The 22777-nt window shown below is 39.1% G+C and overlaps 2 protein-coding genes across 5 annotated transcripts; one reads left to right on the forward strand and one right to left on the reverse strand.

Annotated features, from left to right (window-relative positions):
• Positions 1-24: 24 nt before the first annotated feature.
• On the forward strand, positions 25-8575 carry stau1 (staufen double-stranded RNA binding protein 1). Of its 4 annotated transcripts, none has more exons than XM_063473841.1 (15): positions 25-220; positions 3584-3867; positions 3981-4102; positions 4186-4342; positions 4449-4605; positions 4714-4885; positions 4993-5088; positions 5238-5450; positions 5537-5680; positions 5807-5953; positions 6049-6124; positions 6206-6525; positions 6645-6767; positions 7290-7369; positions 7773-8575. In XM_063473841.1, the coding sequence occupies exons 2-15, from the start codon at positions 3684-3686 to the stop codon at positions 7858-7860; spliced, it is 2079 nt and encodes a 692-aa protein (XP_063329911.1). In that variant the 5' UTR covers positions 25-220; positions 3584-3683; the 3' UTR covers positions 7861-8575. The 4 variants fall into 4 exon arrangements, with proteins under 4 accessions (XP_063329911.1, XP_063329914.1, XP_063329912.1 ...); XM_063473844.1 differs by having other exon boundaries at positions 4452-4605; XM_063473842.1 differs by having other exon boundaries at positions 3588-3867.
• A 2561-nt stretch (positions 8576-11136) lies between these two features.
• Positions 11137-16678, reverse strand: rdh20 (retinol dehydrogenase 20). The gene is made up of 5 exons (XM_063472951.1): positions 16226-16678; positions 15289-15387; positions 14897-15042; positions 11543-11674; positions 11137-11416 (listed from the first exon to the last, which is right to left on the reverse strand). Exons 1-5 carry the CDS (start codon positions 16676-16678, stop codon positions 11296-11298), a joined length of 951 nt encoding a protein of 316 aa, XP_063329021.1. The 3' UTR covers positions 11137-11295.
• Between the last annotated feature and the right edge of the window lie 6099 nt (positions 16679-22777).

Genomic DNA, 22777 nt, shown 5'->3' on the forward strand with positions numbered 1-22777 from the left:
ACTTCCTCCTAGTCGATGTCACTTCCTGCAGAGTGAAGCGAGATAGTGCCATTCTCTTTAGTGTTTGCCCTGTCTTCCCAATGTCCACCTCCTCACCGCTCGCATTTCGATATCAAAATAACGCACTGTGATTCTCCAAACTGGCCATTAACAAAAGCAAACGACCGTAAATCAGCGTGTCATATGGAATAGCTAAAAACCGCACAGAAGGAGCGACGAGGTGAGCTTTACTTTGTGCTCAGACTTTGTCGGCGTTAGCTAGCTAGCGGTGACACCGGGTGCTCCCAGACTCGCTTTGAATTAAACACAAGATGTTTCCTCCCCTTTTTTCTGATGTATTCATTTAATAAACAAATGTCAAGTGCTGTTGTCAGTGAGTTGTGGGCGTTGTCTTGCTGTTCTCAGCACCTGTTCAGTAACGGGTCCTGTTTTTTGCAAAGATTGTCCTATCATGTCCACCCCTGCCTTTCGTAGCGAATAAGCTAGTTAGCGAGCATGTTTCTCCTGTAAAGCTTGTACATCCAGCCGGCGGCCTGATTTTAATTAGGAATTAGCTACCAGTAGCTTGTGCTGCTTACAGCTAGTCAAATCATTGACGAATATACAAGTCCAGAAAGCCTACCAGACAGTAATCGTGGTTGTTTGCAAGCGGCTGTGTCAGCTAACCACCTAGCCTCAGTTTTTCGTGTTGTAAGTCGAGCTAATGGTAAACATTTTTTCTTAAACAAATTAGTTATTATTAGTATTATTTTTGTGTCTAACAATGCTTAGCATGAGATGCAGGTTACAGTCGTTGCATGTAAATGGTGGTTCTGCTCTATCAGTTAGTGAAGGCTCCCAGGGCCCCTTTGACAGCACGGACCCTCCCAGCTGTGGTTTGAATGAGAACAAAAAGTGATTTGAGTTTTTATCAGCAGCAGCCTTACTGTTAGATCAAGGCAGCGAAAATGCTGTTAATAAAACATTACTGTGCTGTATTATTAGAGGCACTATATGGCTACGGTGTTCCCTTGGTCACTTGGCAGATTATCACTTTTTGTGCCAAAAAGTGATTTCCAGTGATTCCGTGCGTTTTTGTTTCCCATGTTTCCAATCCTTTTTGGCCATTTAAAATACCTTTAAATAACTATTTTTATATTTCTTGCAGTTTGGCCTCTTGGCCAGATTACTTATAAAAAGCCATTTTTGTTTTGTCAATGAAACTTTTTAACTGGTTAAAAATGCATACATAATAGCCATAAACTGATTCTACCATGTGATAGGAATGTTGTTTGTGGCTCAAGATAACTTGATATCATTCATGAGGGATACGTTTGACATATGTTTCACATAGTATAGGCCAACAAGTTATTTTTAGCAGTTTAAATACAGCTAATCGCTTTTTGGCAAAGGCTGGAAATCAGTTTTGGGCACAACACTGTTCTTATAGGCTGATTGATAAAGTTATCTCCCCAATATAGACAAACTGGGTGAACTGTGCTGGGACCCAACACATATTACTGTTTCTGTCCTGCTTTTCTTTAAATTGGCAAATTGTCTGTAGTGCTCAAATGAACACAAAATTTGCATTTAACTACCAGAGTGATTTTCTTTCATGCTATGCTGTCAAATGTCTGTTACTTACAATGAAATGTATTTACACCCTTAAACCACCATTAAATGGGTTTCATATTGTTATGCAGATGATATCTGATTGTACATTTCTTTTTCTCCGCCTCACAATGTTCCAAAAATATCTATCCTTCATGACTTTAATGATGCCATGAAGCACTGCATGGCTGCTGATTAAATTTGAGTTATTACTGGAACAACAGAAGTTGTTGTTTGTGCTAGTGGCAGCTCAATCAAATGTCAGAAATGTAGGCGTTATATTGGACCAATTTCTTAGTTTTGATAAACACATTAAGTCTTTACCCCTTGAAAGCCTGCTAGAAGTAACCATTGAAGCTCTTCTGAACTTAGCAGTTTGTGTCATATTTCAAGCGTGCTTATAGAACAAAGTTTGTATGTGCTACAGAGTTCGTACGTGTTTTGAAGTTTGTACATGCTTTGTCTCTAAGGGCTACTGTAAATATACTTTTATTTATTCACTCCACATGAAATGTAATAAATAAATCATATAATACAAAAACCAACTATTCACATTTCAACTTTTAACCATTTAAATTTTCAGCTTTTTCCTTTTAAACAAATTTAAAGTGAAACAACACAAAACACTGCAAACCACTATACAATTAAATATAAATTAAAATATGAAAACAAAAAGAAGATGCATATTCTCTGTTATATGGGCCTGCATGAATAAACTTTCTGAATCTTTTATCATCCGCAACTGAAAATAGTTGTGGATGATTGCTATACCTTTCTAATGTGACGTTGTTGTCCCTGGCTCTCTTTCTCTCTCTTTCCCTCCCGCTCTGTTCCTGTGCTACTGCGAGTGTAACTACCGCCCCTCCCCCCTCTTCCCAGCGCAAAGCACAAGGCTCGCATGCGGAAAAAAAAGTGCGAGAGAGAGGGTGAGAGAAAGAGAAAAAAAAAAAACCCCACGGCTCGCGATAAGGAGCCGGCTCTGGTCGTTCACGTCAAAGATCCGGCTCTAAGAGCCGTTTCGTTCGCGACCGACACATCACTAGAGGGTGGTCTCTACCTGCAGCTACCGAAACTATTCTTAAGGCCCCAAGATCACATCTTTATTGATTTATACAGAGATTCAAAACTTGTCATTAATGGTACAGGGAAAGTTTTCAAATGATGTCTTTATGGGGAAAAGCATTAATAGTCTTGTGCGATCCTGCTTTTTTAATCTACAAAATATTGTGACACACATTTTCTTGTCTTAGTGGACTTGCCTCCCATTAAGTTCTTACTTAAGTTTAAGATCTTGGCGATCACTTTCAGAGATGTGCATTATCAAATGCCTGCTTACATTCGTGAACTCTTTCATCCTTATATAACGTGCAGATAATTCAAGTCTTTCTGCTCGACACCTATTGCCAGACTGAAAACTAATGGAGACTGTGCTTTCAAATTGCAGCTTCAAGCTATGGAATGCACTACCATTACATTTGAGATTTGTGGACTGTATTGAAACATTAGTTTGAATCAATAGAAAACACATCCTTCTACATCTTGAATAAAAAGAAAAAATGTTTTGTACATAAGCCAGACTTTCTTCATTGCAGTCCTGACTGATTGAATGTGCTAGAAAGAACATTTTGTTTTTGGCAACTGCAAAATGCAGAAAAATAAATAGTAAATTCAAATAGTGCTGTTTGCTTTTTTAGTGTAACTGATAATATTAGGTTGATTTAAGCTTAGTGTACAGCAGTGCTGATTGACTGCTAGAAGGTGCTACTCTTGGTTCCCCTTGTCTATTTTTGTTTTTCCCAACCCATGCACTTGTAAGTAAATTGTTTAGGTGTTTAAGTCTTTGTTTAACAGTCCTGCAATTGACACCTTTTATCTTTGACTTCTAGGATTTCTGCTCTTGTGAAGGTTTTGATGCTGCTTTATTTTTTCAAAATGAAGATTTTCTTATATCCTAGTTATTTATTATTTGAAAACTTATGTCCTCTTTTTCCAGGTAGACCCTACATTCAGATCACCTCAATCAGCAGTCCTCCCCCACTGTAAATTTATTTTCTTGACCTCATCTTACTGTTAACTTAGCTAGAGCAGCGAGGATGTCTCAGCTCCAGTTTCAGTGTCCAGCTAGCCCCATGCCCGCTGCTTCTGCCCCCCTGCAGCCACAGCCTGGCTACAGCATCCCTTGTGCCTCAGGCACCCTACCGTCAGAGAGTGCCAGCCAGCCCATCAGGAGCTCCGCTCTCCCCGCAGGGTCGGCCACTCCCTACAATAGCACCACAGGTAGGTTTTCTGATTTTGTTTGGTCAAAAAGCTTACTTATCAGTGATGGCATTTTTAATAATTTGTTTGGGATTTATTGTTTAGTTTTTATGATCTTTCTTTTCCATAAACAGTATCTAACATGGCAAACCCTAAAGAGAAGACCCCTATGTGTTTGGTGAATGAGTTAGCCCGTTTTAATAAGATTCAACCTGAATATAAGCTGCTTTGTGAGCAAGGGCCAGCTCACTCAAAGGTACGAGTTGCTCACATCATTTTATTAGTACTGTTATCCTGTTCTGCTGCAACTTTATGCTAATGATGGAGAATCAATTTTAGATTTTCTCAGTGAGGCTCACGCTGGGAGATCAGCATTGGGAGGCAGAGGGGACCAGTATCAAGAAAGCCCAGCATTCCGCTGCTGCATCAGCCCTCGCTGAGACTACACTCCCTAAACCCACTGTGAGGACACCCCGCAGCACAGGAAAGCACCAAGGTACACTCTTCCCACTGGTTTTATTGTATTCTCTTTTCTAATTGTTGCTAACACCTTGTAGAATAGAAGCAGTGAATTCATTTTTGTTTTTTTGTTTATCTCAAAGCAGATGGCATGACGCATATTACAGAGCTGAGTGCACTATGCATCAAACTTGGTAAAAAGCCTCTCTATAAACCCATCGACGCATATACGGGGATGAGACCACCAAACTTCAACTACAATGTGCGGGCCCCAGGGCCTTACCAGCGCTCTATGCAACAGTGAGTTTGCATCATTTAGAAATCTGAGCAGAAATCTTATTTTGTCTCTCTCTTTTTTTTGAGGAAATGGGGGAAAATGGGTTGTATTTAACTTCAATTGTCATCCAGGTACTACTACCCATTTCCTCCTGTGGGACCAATGTTATATCACGTGGAGCTTTCTATTGGAGGCCAGCAGTTTTTTGGGAAAGGACGAACGCGGCAGTTAGCCAAACACGATGCTGCTGCCAAGGCCTTGAAAGTAATGCAGAAGGAGCCAATACTGCAACAGTTGCCAGTGGTGAGGAAAGAAACCCACACTCGGCATCTGTGATTTTTATTGCTTCTGGGGTTTTTTTTTGTTGTTGTTGTTTGTTTGTTTTTAAAACATGTCCTCTTTTTTGACAGGTGAATGGAGAGCCCGAGGAGGAGAACCTGAACAAATCAGAAATCAGTCAAGTCTTTGAAATTGCACTTAAACGCAACTTACCTGTTAACTTTGAGGTTTAAATGGATTTTATTTATCATTCAGGGGGGAATTTTATGTCATTCACCAATTTGTACACCACTGCATGTTCCTTCTGCCCATAATCTGTTGAGTTTAATAGAATAAATGCTCCCCTACATCAGGTGTTTCCACTGTTGCTTTCCAGGTTTTAAAAGAAGAGGGCCCTCCACACATGAAGACTTTTGTGGTGCGTGTTACAGTTGGCGAGTTCACAGGAGAGGGCGAGGGAAAAAGTAAAAAGATTGCAAAGAAGCTAGCAGCAGCAGCGGTGCTGGGAGAGTTGAAGAGGCTACCCCATATACCCAGTGTAGAAAAGACGCAGCCCCGCATCAAAAAGAAAACCAAATCTATCATCAAGGTAGTGCAAGTTTTATACTAGAGTTGGGATAGTGATTACACACCTAACGGCTTCCTTAAGCAGTCATTAACCTGTCGTGCCAACAGCTGCAGACCAGTCCAGAATATGGACAGGGAATGAATCCCATCAGCCGCTTGGCTCAGATCCAGCAGGCCAAGAAGGAGAAGGAGCCGGAGTATAGCATGGTGACAGAGAGAGGGCTGCCACGGCGCAGGGAGTTTGTCATGCAGGTGAGTCAGCTGCAGCCGAGACATGCTGGCAGCAGCACTTATGTAACATCTGTCTCTGCTTTCCTCTGTCTCCGCTTGTTAATTTCTCATTTCGTTTATCTCTTCCATCTGTTTATTCTGGTCCAGGTTACTGTGTGTGGGCAGTCTGCAGAGGGAATGGGACCCAGCAAGAAGGTGGCCAAGAGGAACGCAGCAGAGAAAATGCTGGAGCTCTTGGGGTATAAAGTGCCTCAGCCTCAACCCCCAAAACCGGCACTCAAAACTGATGAAAAGGTACTGCTTAAACCTTCCTCAGGAAAGTCTCATAAATAAGTTAGGTGGGCAATGTTTATATTATATTTATATAGTAAAATTGTTGTTATATTTAGACCCCAGTGAAAAAGCCAGGTGATGGGCGCAAAGTGACCTTCTACGAACCTGGTGCTGTAGAGGAGGGGACACTGGGTAAGACTTGATGGGAAAATAAAAGAAAACTATTAACAATCATGAAGAAAATCATTAACCTTGGAGCCTTTTCTTCAAAAGGTTCCAAGGAGGAGGACTTCCGCCTGCCTTACCTGAGCCACCAGCAGCTGCCTGCAGGGATCCTGCCCATGATGCCTGAGGTGGCACAAGCAGTTGGGGCCTGCCAAGGATCCCAGGCCAAGGACTACAGTCGAACTATACCCAACCCAGGCAAGACCACGATCACTGCCATGATTGCCAACGAGCTGCTTTACGCTGGGACATCACTGACTGCAGAGACTATCCTGAAGACTAAAAATAACATGAATCAACTTCCCCACGGCCCCCTAACCAGGCCCTCGGAACAGCTCGGCTATCTGGCATCTGTGCAGGGCCTACAGGTAAACAATGGGTTTGACTTTCATGAGCTTAATTATTCAGTTTGAATTGTATATTGTATAAATTGTTTTTTATGGTACAAATTAGTATAAATTATTTAAAATATATCATCTGCTTGCAGGTGGAATACAAGGATTTTCCCAAAAACAATAAGAATGAGTTTGTGTCACTGATTAACTGCTCCTCCCAGCCACCGCTCATCAGTCATGGGATTGGGAAAGATGTAGAATCCTGTCATGATATGGTGAGTATTTATTTCAGAAACTACAGGTTTAACACTCATTGACACCCTTTGTGAGTGAGCCACAATAGTGATGAGGGAAATACATTTTCAGTGATGGGGGGTATAGTCAGCTGTTGATGTATAATAATAAGTTGTTAAATATTTATTTCATGAGAGTGGAAGAGGAAGCTTTCAAAGGTAATATGGGTTTTCTTTCTCAGTATGCAAGTCCTGAGCCCTTGCTACTAACAGAAAAACACATTTAATAATTCCTGACTTTATCTCAGCAACTTTCCATGAAGAGGATTTAGAATAAATTTCGTGTGGAGTCATGTAAGTGTGACCAAAAGGCACACGATTGCTGTTAATGTCATGATGACACATTACAAAGGCTTTAGGCCAGCCGTTTCCAAAATGGGGGCTGTATAAGCCAGCTGCTTCATGCACTCCCACTCCTTTTTGTTGCTTCTTCCAAGACAGTAAGACTTCCAAGACTCATACTTTTCAGGTTACAGCTCAGATACTGTTGCTTATCTTTTTTAGGCTGCACTGAACATATTGAAGTTGCTCTCAGAGTTGGACCAGCAGTCAAACGAAAGGACAGGAAATGGACCAGTTTCTGGGTAAGCTATGAGAAACACTGCCTTTCAACTTGCAAAACATTTAAATTTTTGTTGCTGTTATGTCTTTAAAAACCTAATTTTCTCTTGTTTGCTTGCAATAAAGACAAAGATTTGGAGTTTTACTTAAATACATTGCATCAAATGCAAGTCACAAGGAGGTTTCTGTCTTGTATTGTGTTACTGAGCTTATAAGGGGTGTAGAAAGAAGTAAACGCCACGTCTTGTTAGATGTTAAATGATGCGGGGCTCTGTAAACACAACAGAATTGTCACATGTAAATTCTTCCATGTTATTTTTAAAAATGAAGTGAATATATTCCACTTCATTAAACACTTGTGTATGCAGACAAAAAAGAGTGTTATGTGAGAGCTTAGCTAACTTAATCATTTTTTATTTCCCGCAGGTGTGGCAAACAAGATATTGAAGGGGACTTGCACATCAAACAGGCTAACTCAAGCACATTGGCACAGACCCTGGATGGCACTGTTTAGATTGTGAGGTTTGGTTGTAAAAGCACTAGAGAAAACTCAGACACTGTGTTCTTAGTCAGATTTAGAAGGCTACAGGAAACTTTGGACTCTGTAGACTCTAAACCATCACTGTTCATATTCACCGTTACAAAATGTTCACAGTTAAACAAGATTAATAGGAAAAATAGACTATCCTCCTTGATGTTGTTTAATTGTACACATTATTTTTCTGTTGCTTTGTAGAAAAAAAAAGTAGCTGCATCCTAGCCAATGAATTGGGGGGAGGGGTACTTGATAAGGGGAGGAGAAAAAGGAAGAAGTGATTTACTGTGAACTCTTTATTTTGCATAGAACTTGTTTATTCTTTGTGAGAACTGCTAACTCTTGTTTTTAAGTGTTTTACGTTTTGTCCCCTGCAGAGGTAGTTCATTAAAGAATATTCTCAATATGGTTTAGATCTTTGTCTAGGGTGCAGCTGGCGAACCTCTGATTTTCCTAGAGTGCTTTATATCAACAACCACAAGTGAAGTGTTATCAACATTACCATGTAGGGCTGGGAAGAATCTGTGACTAAATGTAGCGTGTTGTAATGTGATCTTGTCGAATCTGTGTGTGGCAGGGATGTTTCCCTGTTGCACCAGTTTCCTTGAAAATCCCTTTTCCTCCCTTATGTCAAACTCTCCCTACTCTTTCTGCTCCCCATGGTAATTAAATGTGCTTACATGCACAAAACTAAGATTTGCCATTTTGTCTCTTTCTTTGTAATGTATAGAGGTGTGCTCGATTGTGATTTTGCACTGATGTTGGCCAATTTAAGAGTTGTTACAAATATACTAACTCTTTAATATCCTTCACATATGCTAAATCTTGTGAATCTCTGGGCAGATTGCATATTTTGGTGATTCATTTTTTGATGTTTAAAAAAATGTAAATAAAGCCCCTGCAGCAAGCACACACCAAGTGAACATCTCCTAAACTAGTATCAAGGGGGTATATATTGTCTATTATGCCCTGATTGGACAGTTTATTTAGGTAGAACATAAAATTGACTCAATATTCAACTGTTTATGATACTGTCAACAGCATCTGCAGCAAATAATTATTTCATAGCAAGTTGTTTACTGAAGAAGAGAAAATATCCAGTAAGGGGTTGTTTTCTGGGTGAAAAAGCCTTTTTGATACCAGAGGTCAGGTGAAAATGGCCAGACTTCTCAGAGCTGATAGGCCAGCAGCAGTAATTCAAATAACCACATGCAGACGATCGCGTCTGAACGTACTGCCTGAAAGTTGATTCTGTTCATGACAACAGACCGTTTTCAGTGAGGGGAGCATTTAATCACTCATCCAAATGACATCTTGAGTCCCAGCTGACTGCAGGTTTCCCAAACCTTATAAACAGTACATTTGCATAATGACCAAAACTAGTACCATTGCATAACAATGAGCCATGGGCTTAGTTTCATGATTGTTTATATGCAAATCAAGAAACTAAGCTTGTGCAAATAAGTTCTCTGGAACCTGTACTCTGCTGAGACTGAAGAAGTCACTTGGATGACTGATGAAACATTTGCTCCATTGAAAACACTGGATCGTTCTGCATGCGTCAGAGACACCTCTGAATACACAGCACTGAAGCAGATGGGCTACGACAACAGAAGGCTACACCAGGTTGGCTATGAACGGGAAACTGAGGTTACAATAAACATGGGCTCACAAATATTGGACAATAGAAAATTGGAAAAACATTGCCAGGTCTGATGAGCCTCGATTTCTGCTGCAGTATTCACATGGTGGGGTGAGAATTTGAAGTAAACGACATGAACGCGTGGATCAACCCTGTCGTGTTTTAACAGTTCAGTATGTTGCTGTTGTAAAGCTGTGGGGAATTCTTCTTGGCACACTTTGGGCCCTTGACCATTGTTTAACTTTTGGGATTTGGTGGATCTGGAGATTGGCATCATGGACGTGCAGCTGACAAATCTGCACCAACTGTGTGATGCTAACATGCCAATATGGACCAAAATCTATGAGGAATGTTTCCAGCACCTTGTTGAATTTCATTTGTGCCATAAAAAATGAAGGTGGTTCTTAAGACATAAACAGGGTACCAACCCAGTACTAACAGCATGTCATTCAGGTAGTGGCTTTGAGAACCTATTCTGTAATTAAAGTTTCACCCCCTCTTTCATAAACATATTCAAGGTAGCTTGCTAACATTTTTATAGAAAATACTTAAAATTGCTTTTATTGCACCTTTAATGTCCCATTCAGGGGTTGAAGGTATCATTATAGTAAATATATATCTGTCTAAATATTGATTCTGCTAATTGAGTTCAGGGTCATAATACGTCAGTTTTACAGTATTTACTTTAACAGTCCTATTAATCGTTTGTTGCGTTATAACCAAATATTTGCTTCATAAAAACAAATTGTGCATAATCTGAATCTTCTCATCCAAAACTTTTCAGTTGTTCTTCCTTGAGTGCACAAACAAGAGCTCATTCTGGGAATTATGACCGGAGACATTTACAACACCACATTGTGCTGCAGGAAATGTTTCATCGTTAGTCATACTCGTTCACTTGCATAAAATTAGAGAATGTTTGTCCAGTGACTGTGTTGAGCTGCATCACTGCTGTCTTGTGAGATTAGCAATACTTTTTAGCCTTCTTCTGCTATGTAAACTACACGTGCACTCATACATGCATGATCTGCAAGTGCAGTTTGACCAGAATTTTCCACTCAAAAGTCCATATTAGCATTCAGTCAGTGGAGCTAAGCATCTTTTTTCTAGAAGGGACAGTTCTTACATATGTACGTCATACATCATAAATACTAGACACATTATTATTAAGGTTATTATTCTTGGTCTATATAGAGAAAGATTAATAAAATTCCCCTTTTGCAGTGTTACTTACTTTTGCTTGCTTACTGTTTATGATCTTTACAGGAAAACAATGCACCAGACACATCGCTTGCTGTGTTCTAACAGCATTTGTAGGTGTTGTTTTAGGTCATTTTATTACATGTGAATATAACACAGTATAGAGGATTGCATAACAGCTATTAAAGAAGCTTTCCCATTTGGATCAGTGTAGGTTTTAATCACTGTTTGAGCATCTCACAGATTTATGGTGAAAACATTTCAAGGGCACTTTACATTTCATATGAGCATTATTGAAATCTTCTTGGAGGCTGATGACTACTTGGCTGAGTTGTCATCCAGTACAGACTTCCAAATGATCAGCCTGAAAATGTAAAGTCTGTTTTATTATTTCCATTTGACTGACTCATGGCTGCAGATGGACAATTTGGCCTATTGTTCACAAAACCCACATTTTTTTTCTTTCTTTTTTTTTTGTCCTGTCTGATGTATTGTGGACCATTTGAAATATCTTTGAAGGTATTGTTAACATTTGTACTCCTAGAGTTGTTTCTTTGTGTAAAAATGTATGACTAGGCGACTGCAACAGAGCCATTTGTCACTTGTTTTTTCGTGGTTTCAATAAAGGGGTACATGCACTTGTCAGAACCCATGAAGCGATAAGCAGTCACGTTAGATTCCCATGGCAACAACCTGAAAAAGAACAAAGAAGCTTAAATACTGTAATCAGCAGTTGGAAATGGATAGAAAAGGACATTTTCGAAAAGGATTCATCTTTATTTAGTATCTGGAAAATGTGAAGGTTATTGTGAGACTTACGCCCTGAAAAGAACAGGCAGGTAGGTGAGGCGAGGGATACAAACTAATGGCTGGTTTACCAGGATGGCGTTCATAGCCTGCTCAACACAATACTGGGGCTCCAGAGGGGGTAGGAGCAGTTCCACTTCCTCCCTAACATCAAGGAACATTTAAAATATCAAGCAACATGAAACATTAGCAATAGACTCATACATAGGTTGTGTCATTGAGTATTTGAGGACATTTTTTTGTCTTTTTAAGAGCAAAATTGGATTTAGCCTTCTATGATAGACCCTCAAAGAATGATCAGTCTGTATGTGTATGTGAGTGAGGTATATTCAGGTCTACAGACTAAACTCTCCTTGTTTGTGTCTAAACTATGACATTCAAAATACATTTTAGAGTTAGGAGTAAACATGTTAGGACTGTCAGTGACACAGTTTTCATAATTTTTCACATGGCAAGCTACAATTGAAATACAGACCTTTAATTTTTAATTACCAATTAAATTGTCAGTTCAATTCAATTTTCAGTTCAAATGAGTTCAGTTTTATTTATATAGCACCAAATCACAACACCCTTTACCTTTATATTCTAAGGTAAAGACCTTACAGTAATACAAAGAAAACAGGGAAAACCCCAACAGTCATATGACCCCCTATGAGCAAGCGCTTTGGCAACAATGGGAAGGAAAAACTCCCTTTTAACAGGAAGAAACCTCCAGCAGAACCAGGATCAGCGAGTGCCGCAGCCGGTTGGGGGTGAGTGGATGAAGACAGTACACAGACATGCTTTGAAAGAGAGCCAGAGATTAACAGGTTTCATATAGATAGCTCCATTGAAACTTGCGATAGATTCTTGCGGTTTTTTATTAATAAGATAGAAAGGCTTCGATCTACATCTACCCCATCTCTGTATAATGTCTCATTAACATTTACTCCCTCAACTGCTTTTGACCAGTTTGAGGCTGTATGTCTTAACCAGGTAGAAGAGCTTTGCAATAGCATAAAGACATCATCCTGCCCCTCAGATGGAGTCCCAACCCATTTTCTAAAAAAGATTATTAAGGTAGTCGGTCCTGACATTTTAACTATTTTTAATAGCAGTCTCAGCTCTGGAGTAGTACCAACTGGATATAAGCACGCTGTAGTGCAGCCAGTACTTAAAAAACCGAATCTTGATTCTTCTGTTCTTGCTAATTTTAGACCTGTCTCCAAGCTCCCGTTTCTGTCAAAAATTCTAGAAAGGATTGTATTTGAGCAGCTACAATCCTTTCTAAACAGTCATAATATTCTAGAAAGGATTGTATTTGTCAAAAATTCTAGAAAGGATTGTATTTGAGCAGCTACAATCCTTTCTAAACAGTCATAATATTTTTGAGAAGTTCCAGTCAGGCTTCAAAACCCACCACAGCACAGAAACTGCCCTCTTAAAAATACTTAATGATATTTTATTAATCACTGACTCAGGAGACCCAGCTGTGCTCCTGCTCCTAGACTTAACTGCAGCCTTTGATACTGTCGACCACAGCATTCTGATCTCCCGTTTGGAGCAATGTGGTATCAAAGGCATCCCCTTGGAATGGTTTAGGTCATACCTCTCCAAGAGGACTTTTTCCGTGAGCCTTGATGATTTTAGTTCTTCCCCAGCTCCTTTTACATGTGGTGTCCCGCAGGGATCTGTATTAGGCCCAATTCTTTTTTCAATCTATATGTTGCCCCTAGGCCTAATCTTTAGGAAGCATAACATCTGCTTTCACTCATATGCCGATGACACCCAGATTTATCTTCGGTTTAATAGAAACACCTCTACGCCCTTGGAATCGTTAGTTAAATGTCTCGACGAAGTTAAAACCTGGATGGCCTCAAATTTTCTTAGCTTCAACGAGGATAAAACAGAGGTAATTATTTTTGGACCAAGCTGTAACTTCAATGCCCCAGATTTGGACTTATATAACCTAACATGTGCTGTTAAAACGCATGTAAAAAACCTGGGGGTCTTCTTTGATAGCAAACTTACATTTGAGAAACAAATTAATTCAGTTGTCCAGCGGTCCTTTTTTAAATTAAGGCTCCTATCCAAAGTGAGATCTTTTCTATCCTTTAGAAACTTGGAACGAGCAATTCATGCGTTTGTCTTATCTCAACTGGATTACTGCAATTCACTTTATGTGGGTGTCAGTCAGTCTAGCTTGGCCCGGCTCCAACTTGTACAGAATGCTGCAGCTCGCCTTTTGACTCGTGTGAAGAAACACCAACATATTACTCCGGTGCTTGCTTCCCTTCATTGGATTCCAGTGCGTTTTAGAATTACATTCAAAATCTTACTTTTAACTTATAAAGTGCTAAATGGCCAGGCACCGGACTATTTGTCTGATCTTGTGCAACTGTATACACCCTCTAGAGCACTTCGATCAAGTGATCAGCTACTCCTTACTGTGCATAAGTCTAGGATGGTTCATAGAGGAGACCGGGCATTTGCAGTTGTGGCACCGAAAATGTGGAACGATCTACCTCTCCACATTAGAAAGGCCCCAACTGTTACTCTTTTTAAATCGCATCTTAAAACATATTTTTTTACTCTGGCTTTCGAAACTGTAGGAGAGTTACCGATTCTTTTATCCTAATCTGCTTTTAATTTTTATCTGTTGTTGTTGTTAATGTCACTGTTTAATTGTTATGTTGTACAGCACTTTGGTCAACGCCCTGTTGTTATTAAATGTGCTATATAAATGAATAAATGAAATGAAATGAACAGTAACTAATAATTAGATCAAAAGTTAGCTCTTGTTGAGGGTGATGAATTGTTCATACTTTCTAGGGAACTCTATATTTTCTCGTTTTTGTAGTCTTCTACATAGATGGATAGAGATAAACCTAAAAAATAAACCTGTGTGTGTTTTATCTTATTTTAATATTCCTGAGTGTACCAAACTGTTGAGTTGACCTGTGATGGATTTTTGTTTTGTTTATATTTCTGTAGAGACCTCTTTTACTTGTTCACAGATATAGTTTCTAGATTCAAAATACTACCTTGAGAGTCAACGCTAGACCTTTTACCATCTAATTATTGGGAAAAAAGGAAAAGAAATAAATAATTACAGAAAAAAGCTTTGTTCATTAAAGAGGTCTTCAGTGATATTTCCAATTAACAGAAAATAGGGGACTCTGGATAAAAATGGCAGTAATTCCTCAACAGTTAATGCAATGTTTTTAGTTAAATGCCTTGATTCAAGGTTGAGTCTGCACTCTTGTCACATCGCCATTGTTTCATGATGTATCTATTGTGGCAGGAAAGAGAGCCAAATTTATGAAAATTGTTTCACTCGCCACAGTTTTTGGACCTTAACTGTATATGATTATTATCTTGGCGTACCTTATCTTGCAGCCTTCAAACATGCCCGTGTCCACAATGTAGGGACACACAAGGGTAGTCTTCACTCCTTCTACCTCCTCAGCCAGCAGCTCGTGGGCCAAAGACTCATGGAAGCCCACTGCAGCAAACTTGCTGGCACAGTAATCCTACCACAAAGAAAATCTATGCATCAGAGCTTATTCACGCTGCTTTTAAAGATGCTGAATATTCATTATTTGTGATTTGCCAGCCCTGCTTTGACTGCCAGTGCCATTATATGCATTTTAATGTGTTACTTGATTTGGGAACTTTTGAGAGAACAGTGTAAAACACAATAATAAAGCTGCCATATTCTTATTAGTTATATTCTCATATAGACTTATTGTAGTGGTGTTTCTCCTGCATTGGCTCACCTCCACACAAGCTGTGCTGAAGAGACCGAGGACGCTGGCAATGGTCACGATGTGTCCGTGATTCTGGGCCTTCATTTGGGGGAGGAAAGCCTTCACTGTCTGAGGCCCACACATAGGAACAACCAGACAAACATGCATTGTCATAGCAGCAAAATAGAATGAGGCAACAAACTGTGCAGTGTTCTTAAATGTGACTTAAATGCTGTTCAATGTGTAGGTTATTGTGTGTAGCTTATGTTGCACAAGCACCTCATTATTAAGAGGATTGACGTCAAAGTTGCTAGTCCATAGGGTGAATGGGATAATGCTCTTGACGCAAAGCAATTTTACATTTCAAGTGTCCCTCAGCGTTTGCACAATAACATGCTCTGTGTACAGCCGACTGTAAAAAGATTATCCAGTATGAAATCCAAAAGAAAGAATTCCAGCTCTCTGAATCTTAGTCGGTAAAAGTTACTGGCCAAAGATGTGCTATGATTTGATTGTGTAATGTGTATTGTCTGTGATGTGCTGCTAAACCGTTCTGCCTTTTGTTCCAGCTTTTGGCATTTTCACAGCTGATTAACTTTCAGCATGTATCTTCTGGATATGCATGGTTAGTGACCTTGATTGATTTCTGATCAGTAGTTTGCAAAGATAGTTGCATACTTAGACAGGAACACATTTTCTTTTGACCATACTCATAAAAAACACAGTATTACTCTGGATAATCAAGTTAGAAAAAAAAGAAAAAGAAAAACAGCTATGGTAAGCCCCAACGCTTAACATCCAAAATTTTGTAATACACTGGCATCTACAAGTATATCCAGCTAACAAGAAAGTTGGAAAGATTAAGTAAATCTGGACTGTTAAACCACTCAATTAAGAAGCTCCATTGCTTCAGATGTGACTGGGGAAATGTCTTCTATACATTTGATTTTGATCATAAAGTTCTTACCCAGAACAGAGCATGACAGTTGACTTTCATAGTCCTCTCAATCAGCTCATCAGGACAGTCTAGGATGCGCTTCCCAGCCACCACTCCAGCATTGTTCACTAGTATTGTAACGTCCCGACCGAGGTCCTTTCTCATAAGCTCTGCGTTGCGGTACACATCTTCCCGGCTGGTTACGTCCACTGTGTAGGTGTACGCCTTTCCCCCCATCTCACGCACCAGCTTGGCTGTCTGCTCATTGGAATTGCTATTAATGTCCCACAGCACCACTTCTGCCCCATGCTTGGTGAATTCCAGAGCAAAGAGACGACCCAGGCCACCGCCTGATCCGGTTATGAGCACCAGCTCGCCATCAATGGGCTTGGTGCGTGGACGCAAGATAACCCGCAAAGAATTTCTCAGGATGAAGTAAATGACATCCAGCAGCATCATCTGGAGGTCCATTAGAAAGATCATTCTGTTTTGTTTTTTTTTTACCCTACAGAGGCTCAGACTTTACCCCTGTTACCTGAAAAGGCGTGTTTTCCTACCTGTCCTACAACCAAGCTGGTGCTTTCCTCCTCCTGTGACCCTCAGTCTTCAACTGTGGCTGATTTAAATACTCTCCTCCTGGATTAGATGAAATAACTTCAGCTCCTAAGCTGTAAATGTATGAATTACTATAGATGAAAAATGTGGCCCAACAGCTTTGCAGCGAGTTCAGGTTTAACCTTTTAAAGCTCACAGCTGGCAAATACTAACAGATACACATCAGTAAATACTTTGAATACTATATGTAAAATATCTTGTTTTTTATGTATGCATACAGTAACATTGGCTGAAAGTGGGAGGTGGTGAGGCACTGCTTTAAATGATGGAGACAAATGATTAAATGGATAATAGGGACAGGTGATTTTTCATCATTAGTTCACATTAATACAGAGCTCCATTAATATAGCTTTCAGGCAAAGTGATCAGTAATTAAATTGTATCCTAATATCTATTTGTGATGGGGAAACAAGAAGCTCGGTTAATGAACTTTTCAGTTCCAGCTGTACCCGAGTCAAGCAACCAGAAAGATTAGTGCGGCGTATTTAGCATTTTTGAAATAATACAGATTTAGCCAAACAAGAAAGAAGAGCTTACTGAAAGTCCAGGAACATATTCTAAACCCTCTAAACTCCCACAGATCTTAGACAAAAGGACAGCAGTGGCTCTGTGGGTTAGTTACAGTTACCTCGCAAGATAGATCTTAATTTGGTTCAGTGAAGGGATACGATTCAGTGATAAGATTTGGTCCCAGCTCTACAGCTGCTCAGTAGAGCAGCAAGAATCATATTAAATGAGAACATAAGGAGATTATGTCTATGAACTATAAATCTCTGCACTCTTACTTATATTCCATGAAGCCTGCTTGCTGTGTATCACGTTCTTGTTTTCTAGGTGAACAGTGCAAGCCTTGTTTACTTTCAGCATTGGCATGTGAGCCACTTTTATCAACCAATAGCAGTTTTAACCCATTTCTTGTCAATTTTTTATAGGTAATGTTAATATATGTATTTTTATAGGATTTACAAAGAACATTTACTTACCATGAGGCAATGCATATTCCACAGCAATGCTTTAGTTGTGATGGATGACCCCAGTTTGAATCTATGCATAATTTGCTCTCATATTGAAATGTGAATTAAAGAGGTGGTGGGGGGTAAATTATGAAACAAAATTAAGGTAAGATAAAATCCATGTGCATGTGTTTCTACATCAAATTCTTTTTTAAACAGCAAATCTGCTTTTTAAGCTGGTACTAGTTTGTGTCTAACAAGCATTTAACATGTTAAATTCTGTCAAGTGCGCTGGTTTAGCAATCCAGTACAGAGCTGTGTATCATTGCTTGCTTCCTCTGGTGGACATGCATGGATAACGATACATTTTCTAACAGTATTCAGCACCCTTACTGTTGTGAGCCATTTAAAACTGGGCTGTTTCAATATTTTGTGAACTGCAAATAAACCTTTGAATATAATATATTTTAGCACAAACTGAGTAAAGCAGATTTTGTTCCCTGTTGTGAAATGGAGACAAATATAATGAAGCAATAACCGGTTGGCATGGACAGGATGAATGACCATAACAAGCAAAACCTGTTTCATGGGTTTCTCCATGGTGACGTTAGACAGGTTGAGTCAAGTTAGTATATTTACAGAGCACATTTCAAAACCGGAAGTGATGACCAGGCGGGTTTTTACAGGGTGGCAACATTGAGATGTTGTTTATTTCATAATTACTATCCTAATAAGTAGAGTAATGTAAAAAAATCACTATGAAAATAATTTATTAAAATGATCAGAGCAAACGGTGCAGTGAAAAAGTACTTTCCTCCTTTGTGATTTCTTATTTTTTTTGCATATTTATCACACTTAGATTTTTCACATCAAACAAATTTAATATTAGACAAAGATAACCGGAATAAACACAAAATGCTGTTTTTAAATGATGATTTAATTTATTACGAGAAAAAAGATGTCCAAGCCTACCTGGATTGTGGCTGACCAACAAAAATGAGCTCCAAGAACACATTAGTTTAACTTTAAATGGATTTTTTATGCTAAAAAAACCTCCAAATGTGGAAGAATTAAAACAATTGTGCAAAGAAGAGCGGGCCAAAATTCCCTGGTGGCACGACCATTTAATAGGTTTAGGGAGCAAATAGTTTTCCACACAGAGCCAGGTAGGTTTGAATAGCTTTTTTTTCCTTTAACAAATAAGATAATCATTTAAAAACTGCATTTTGTTTTCACTCATGTTATCTTCGTCTCATATTATTATTTGTTTGATTATTTGAAACATCTAAATGTGATAACTAAGCCAAAAAAAAAGTGAAAAAATCAAGAAGGGAGCAAACACTTTTTCATAGCACTGTGTGAATAAAATCATAAACTAACTGGAGAAATTGTAACTGACTGAAATCTGCTCTTGTTCCCAAATGGATATCATTTCCTCTTATTTTATTGTGAATCTGACCTTTTGGTCTGAGAAGCATTCTTTAGAAAATAAAACATATTATTTTGAAAATCTTTTAGTTCTGTCATGTGTGTTTTTTATGACACGCATTGCAACGATAATAATACCTATTTGGCCTGGTGCTGTACTCTGCGAGAGCTGTCTCTCTGTTTACTCGAGCAGCAAATAAATGAGGTCATACCTCTAAAAGCTCTGGAGTTTTATGGATACATATAGAGGAAGTTAGAGTCAAGAAAACAAGAGAAATGAGCCACGCTGTCATGTCTTCGTTTTTCATTACATTTCCTGTTTCAGTGCAAGGCAAGTCTTAAAGTTGTGGGGTTGTGATTATAACCAATATTTCATGTCCACACATTACCCCTTCCTTCTTCTCTCGCTGTAGCAGCAAATTGGAAATCTGAGTTTAACGATAAGAAGTCTGACAGGACAATAGTCCTACTTTACGCTACCCGAGTGAATAACAGCGACTGGCCTTTTTTCAAAGTCATTCAAAGTATTGCATAGTACATTAAACTTTTTAAATTTGTTGCTGTGTTGGGTGGAGTTGTGATTTCATTTCCCATAAACACTGTGTGTCACTGATTTTTCTCTTCAAGTGTATTTATTTCTCGTACGCCAAGTGGGTTGTCCTAATGGGGGTCTGTGATGCATCGGCCAGGATCCATCATGAATTAGTACAGGATGGAGATCTGACAGATTATACTACTGTGACCACTGCAGACTGTTGCCAGGACTTTCAGACTGAATCTCCAGGTAGGTATTTTTCAAAAGAGGAATATTATTTTCTCAGTATTTATGAGACTAATGTCTAAACTTTAGGGTTTGTGGATGTTTTACGTTATTACGAAGCCATAATAGAAGGCGATGAAGTGTCTGACCCCAGTACATTATGGTGTGCAGTCCATAGTACTGTGTATCCAACAATCACCTTCATGTGCCTGTTTCATTTAAAATGTTTGGATTTCATGACACTCGAATGGCAACTTGACCTGCAGATGCACGATTCTCTAAATACACTCGTTTTGATCTTTCCTCTGCCGCTTTCAGCAATATACTCTTTACCTCAGCAGTGTCCCGTGTGCCAAGTGAGTAGACAGAGTGGTCAGGCTGTGCTGAGCTCTGCAGCGGTCACAATCTGCAGCAGGAGCAGGACAATCCTGTAGGAGCCACTCAGTTTATGCAATCCCTGTCCCACTTTTGAGAAGGGCACTATCTGTGCAGAGTGCTGTTCCAAGCAAGGACACTTCAATACATCCATTTCAAGTGGGGGGTCATACATTTTTTAATTTACTTTTTAAGAAAAAAGGAGCATCTGTAAGTGTGAGGCCTCCTTTTGATTCATATCTAATAATCTCACAACAGGCAAAATGTGAGAAATTGTGTCATAAATTCCCAAATTAGCAAATTTGGTCACAGACTCAGAGACAGTTGGCAGGTTTAGAAGCTTTATTGCAGACATAATTTTAATTGTACTGAGCAGAGATATTTTGACAAGATAATTTTTCCAACCCACCTACTGAGACACGGGGAAATGAGTGAGATTTAAGGAAACAACACACTGAGAGGAAAACTAGGAGAAGAGGTGAGTCAAAAAGGTAAGCAAGAACACATAGCATAAAAAAAAATATCTTGTCTAACTAGATCATTGTGTTGCCACTGAGTAGCTGTACAGCCTGGAAAGGAATCGGTGAAAGAATGGATCGTTAAATACACAGCAAGCTTGAGGAGGAAATGGTTAGGTGTGCTTCATGATGCTCAGTTGCCATTTGACTGAGGGGACCGCCTAGAGCAGTCCCAGAGGAACAGCGGGACTTACCCACCTGAGAGGAAAGAGAAGTATGGAGGGAAAAGACAGAAAGAGGGGATCCTGACAGATGGACAGGGGGGCGGATACTGCCAAGACCATAACAAGCTATCTGTTTTTAGGAAATCTTTGATGGGTTTCCTCAGACTACAAGTTTGGCTGGAAAACTTGCTGAAAGTTCATTTTTATAGGATAGTTCTTCCTTGATCTCACTCCCATTATTTTTGGCCATACTTTAAAAATCAAAGTGTGCATGTTGGAATGAATGTATGACCATATGTTTGACTTCATGCTTTAAAACGTTACTAAGTGCTACATGTTCAAGTGCTTTACAAATAATGTTTTCATCTTGTTCTCCCCAGCATGTACGTATTTTGAATAAAAACATATGCATTTGATGTGGAACATGACCCATCTCCATTATCCCAAAGTTAATATCCAAATTGAGGGTGTGCTACTTAACCCTTTAAAGTCAAATGTTAATTTTTACTTTCTTTTTAAAAACAAATGTCAAATTCCTGTAATTATTTCATGGTTCAGTCTGTACAGGGTTAACGCTTATCTGGATGTAGAGTGAAAAAAAGACAATTTTTGAAATTTGCCAAAATAAAGAAGTTTTCAGGGGTAAACTGCAACAGCTGGTATTTGTGATAACCATTCTGTAGTGTCTGTAATGAAAAACAAAATATCACTAGTTCCCTTTGAAGAATTATATTTGACCAAGATAATACCTAACACATTAAAGGTAAGGTATGATCTCTATGTTTATTATTATGTGTATTGTCATTTCATATGTATCAGTAAAAGTCTTGCAAATTACAGACAGTAGTCATTTTATAATGATTGTATATGCTACACTAGCATTAAAGCACTCATATGAGAAACATTTTTGGTTATCATCATATTGGAAAGGAAAAGTGGGAAGAAGCTACTACATAGTGCAGGATTTGTATTATAGCCTAGTTTCAGTATACTGTATGTAGTATAAATTACAGACAATGCTGTGTACAAGTCAAAGCAATCGAACAGAAATTACTTAATTTTTTAAAGTCCTTTGAAAATGACATGGCAGGTCCACTCATGTAAAATTTCCTAGCACAATGTAAAAGGGTTAAAAGTGTATTTGAACATATGGTGCTACTAATGTTCTTGTCATAAATGCTTTTGCTGTAGTTCCAGCAGTTATTACCCTGCGTGACCATGGCAACGCTGGCAAGAGAGAGGTGTCCCTCACAGCAGCAATGTGATAGGTTAACACTTAGAGACAGCCTAGAAAAATGTGAAATTATACTCTTTAGCTTTTTCACTGTATATTTTTTTGTTAACTGCGTGCACATGTGCAGACCTGTGTGCATGTCTGTGTCTGTTTGTATAAAATAGGCAATGTGTCCACTTTCGGTTGACCTTTCTAACAGAAGGCTGCCAGCAGAGTAAGGGCCCACATACCAGGTGGATGCAGTACTTGAGGGAGGGGCACCGTGTGTGTGTCGAGTGGCAGCCACCTGCTGGCGCTGCTGGACGAGACGAAGAAGAAAACAACACGGATAGGCTGAAGACAGTTTAAGTATTTTGCATGGAAACATCAAAGCTAATTGTCTGCTTTGTTTCACCAGGATGTGCTTGACAGTCAGCAACACTGAATTTAGATTTGAGTTGTTCAGAAAATATTAATAATCAAGTGAGATAGGTAAGGTATGCTTGAATACCTTACCTATCTCACTTGATTATTGAGTGTTTCGTGACCAATAGAC

The sequence above is a fragment of the Pelmatolapia mariae genome, linkage group LG5 (genome assembly GCF_036321145.2).
Source record: "Pelmatolapia mariae isolate MD_Pm_ZW linkage group LG5, Pm_UMD_F_2, whole genome shotgun sequence".
Taxonomy (NCBI): Eukaryota; Metazoa; Chordata; class Actinopteri; order Cichliformes; family Cichlidae; genus Pelmatolapia; species Pelmatolapia mariae.